This window comes from Octopus bimaculoides, chromosome 7 (assembly GCF_001194135.2).
Source record: "Octopus bimaculoides isolate UCB-OBI-ISO-001 chromosome 7, ASM119413v2, whole genome shotgun sequence".
Taxonomy (NCBI): Eukaryota; Metazoa; Mollusca; class Cephalopoda; order Octopoda; family Octopodidae; genus Octopus; species Octopus bimaculoides.
The window spans coordinates 38,764,055-38,766,220 of record NC_068987.1 but is presented as its reverse complement, the minus strand read 5'-3'; the positions used below and the strand labels follow the sequence as shown (position 1 = coordinate 38,766,220).

At 36.3% G+C, this 2,166-nt stretch overlaps 1 protein-coding gene across 1 annotated transcript in view; it reads left to right on the top strand.

The window, feature by feature from the left end:
- The window catches only part of LOC106876157 (uncharacterized), a 183,111-nt gene that overhangs the window by 95,778 nt on the left and 85,167 nt on the right, over positions 1 to 2,166 (top strand). The window contains exon 60 of the mRNA XM_052969507.1: positions 1,174 to 1,350. Coding sequence (XP_052825467.1) covers positions 1,174 to 1,350 — 177 coding nt within the window. The remainder of the gene's footprint in view (positions 1 to 1,173; positions 1,351 to 2,166) is intronic.

Sequence of the window (2,166 nt, the reverse complement as noted above, 5' to 3'; positions counted from 1 at the left end):
ACACACACACACACACACACACACACACACACACAGACACAGACACACACACACACACACACACACACACAAAATTCTGTTTTAGGAACATTGGATCTTGAAGAAGATATATAAGCTATAAATAATAGTATAAATATTGTGTTTAAAAAACCCTTTGGATAGAAAGCGACGAAGGCTGCTGTTAGACACGAATTCAGATATCCTGTAAACATGAAAGACCTTCTACAAAAGTGATCATAAGAATTTCTCTATACATTTCCGAAAATTTATTGTTACCACCGAGAATTGTATTTTGAAGATGGATTCTTGTATGCATATATGCATGTTTAAAACTTGAGCTATTCCACATATATATTTCAGTTGCGATTTTATTATGTTAGTAAATGTTACTTGTTTCAAATGATCTATGTGCTTGACAGGATATTGTTAAATTTATACTGCTTGATGTTTCTTCACATTTAATAACAGCAGAGAGACGATGGCTAGTGGAAGGTATTAAGAAATTGGGCAAAGGTTAGTTGGGCTTTCGTATACATACACATTTGGTTTCCAGAACCTCGGTAAAAACTGAGGCTAGTACGTGTTCTTGGGAACTGCCTATCGTTAGACGTTCTGGTCATTTGTGATCTCTGTATGGTACAACTTCCTTTGATCATTATTTTCCCCGTAGAAACCAATTCTTGAAGGAGCTCCCGCCTCCGGATATTCCAACCCCGATAAATGTTAGGCATATCTTTATACAATGAAGCAGATCCATGTACACCACAAATACATACGAGCAGAGAAAACAATCTTACTCTTATATTTGATTTCACTTACGTGCAGATTTTCTCTAAACTAAATTGCACATTGACTTACATGCAAATATATACTACACATCAAAACGAGGGGGCTGGTTACATTCTTCCAGTTTTCTCGTGGTGTTTGTATGCGTGTTCGTGTGTGTGTAAGAGTATTTGTGTGTTTGTGTGTGAGTGTGTTTATCCGTATGTTCCTTGTGTGTTTCTGTGTGTTTCTATGTGATTATGCATGAAAATCTAAGTGGGTATATTTGCAAACGGATGTTTTTGCTTCTATTTTTTCCACTTTGGTATTGTGTTCATGACATCAGTAAAGATATATACAGAAATTTTTTCCAAGTTTATTTATTGCGCTGTTAAAATACTCTGTCAGGGACGAAGACGCCTGAATCACTTCGCCGAAAACTAAAGTCTGCTATGAAGCAGGGAGATAAAGATACATTGGACAAAGTAATTCACGAATGCATTGCTGCTGGAATGCCAGAACTAGACGTAGACATAAGCGTTGCTCGAGACTTATTGAAAGACGTTAAAATTTCTCCTCCAAAAGGTACATAGCATTTATTTTGCTTTCAAACGCCTATTGAACTAATAGAATATTATACATTCTTCTATTATGATATGGAGACATCATTTGAAACCGCCTCTTTTATGAGGCTATTGAAACTTTTCATTAATAATTATGTTTACCGATGATTGGTGTGTTTGATACACGAAGTTAGTATAACGTGCATAATCTTCCTTTGCCAGACTTGAAAACCGTCGAAAGTTTACGAGATGAGCTAGAAAAAGCGACAAAACTGAAAGACAAAGTAGCTCTCAGGCAAATCATTGAAGACTGTGAAGGCGTTGCATATCCTGAATTGAGTTGGGATCTGTCAAAAGCGAGAGACGCACTAGAAAGCTTAGGAGGTGGACGCGGAGGTTAGATATTTGAAATATCGTTGCCTATAGAAAAGTATATATATCTAACATATGACAATTTATGTAAGCAAAACGTATGAATGTTCTGTAAACGTGATTCAGTCGAAAAGGCTACACGATATGTAATATTGCGGCAGTATTTCAATTGAACGTTCATGGAATTACATGTGTATTACATTTGCAACGAACGTAATCGTACTAATAAGTGGCTCTCCTTCTAAAATGATCTAAGATAATGCTTTGACTATTTCATCGATGTATGTTTGACAGAATGTCTTCCAATTTACATTGTTTAATGTTTTTCACTAGGATATAAATCGGCTGATAGCCTACGAGGTAAGCTGAAGGAAGCAGTTGAAGCGAAAGACAAAGGGTATTTACAAAAGATTGTACAAGAAAGCGTGTCTGCCGGAATGCCAGAGCTGAATGACGATATCTTGAA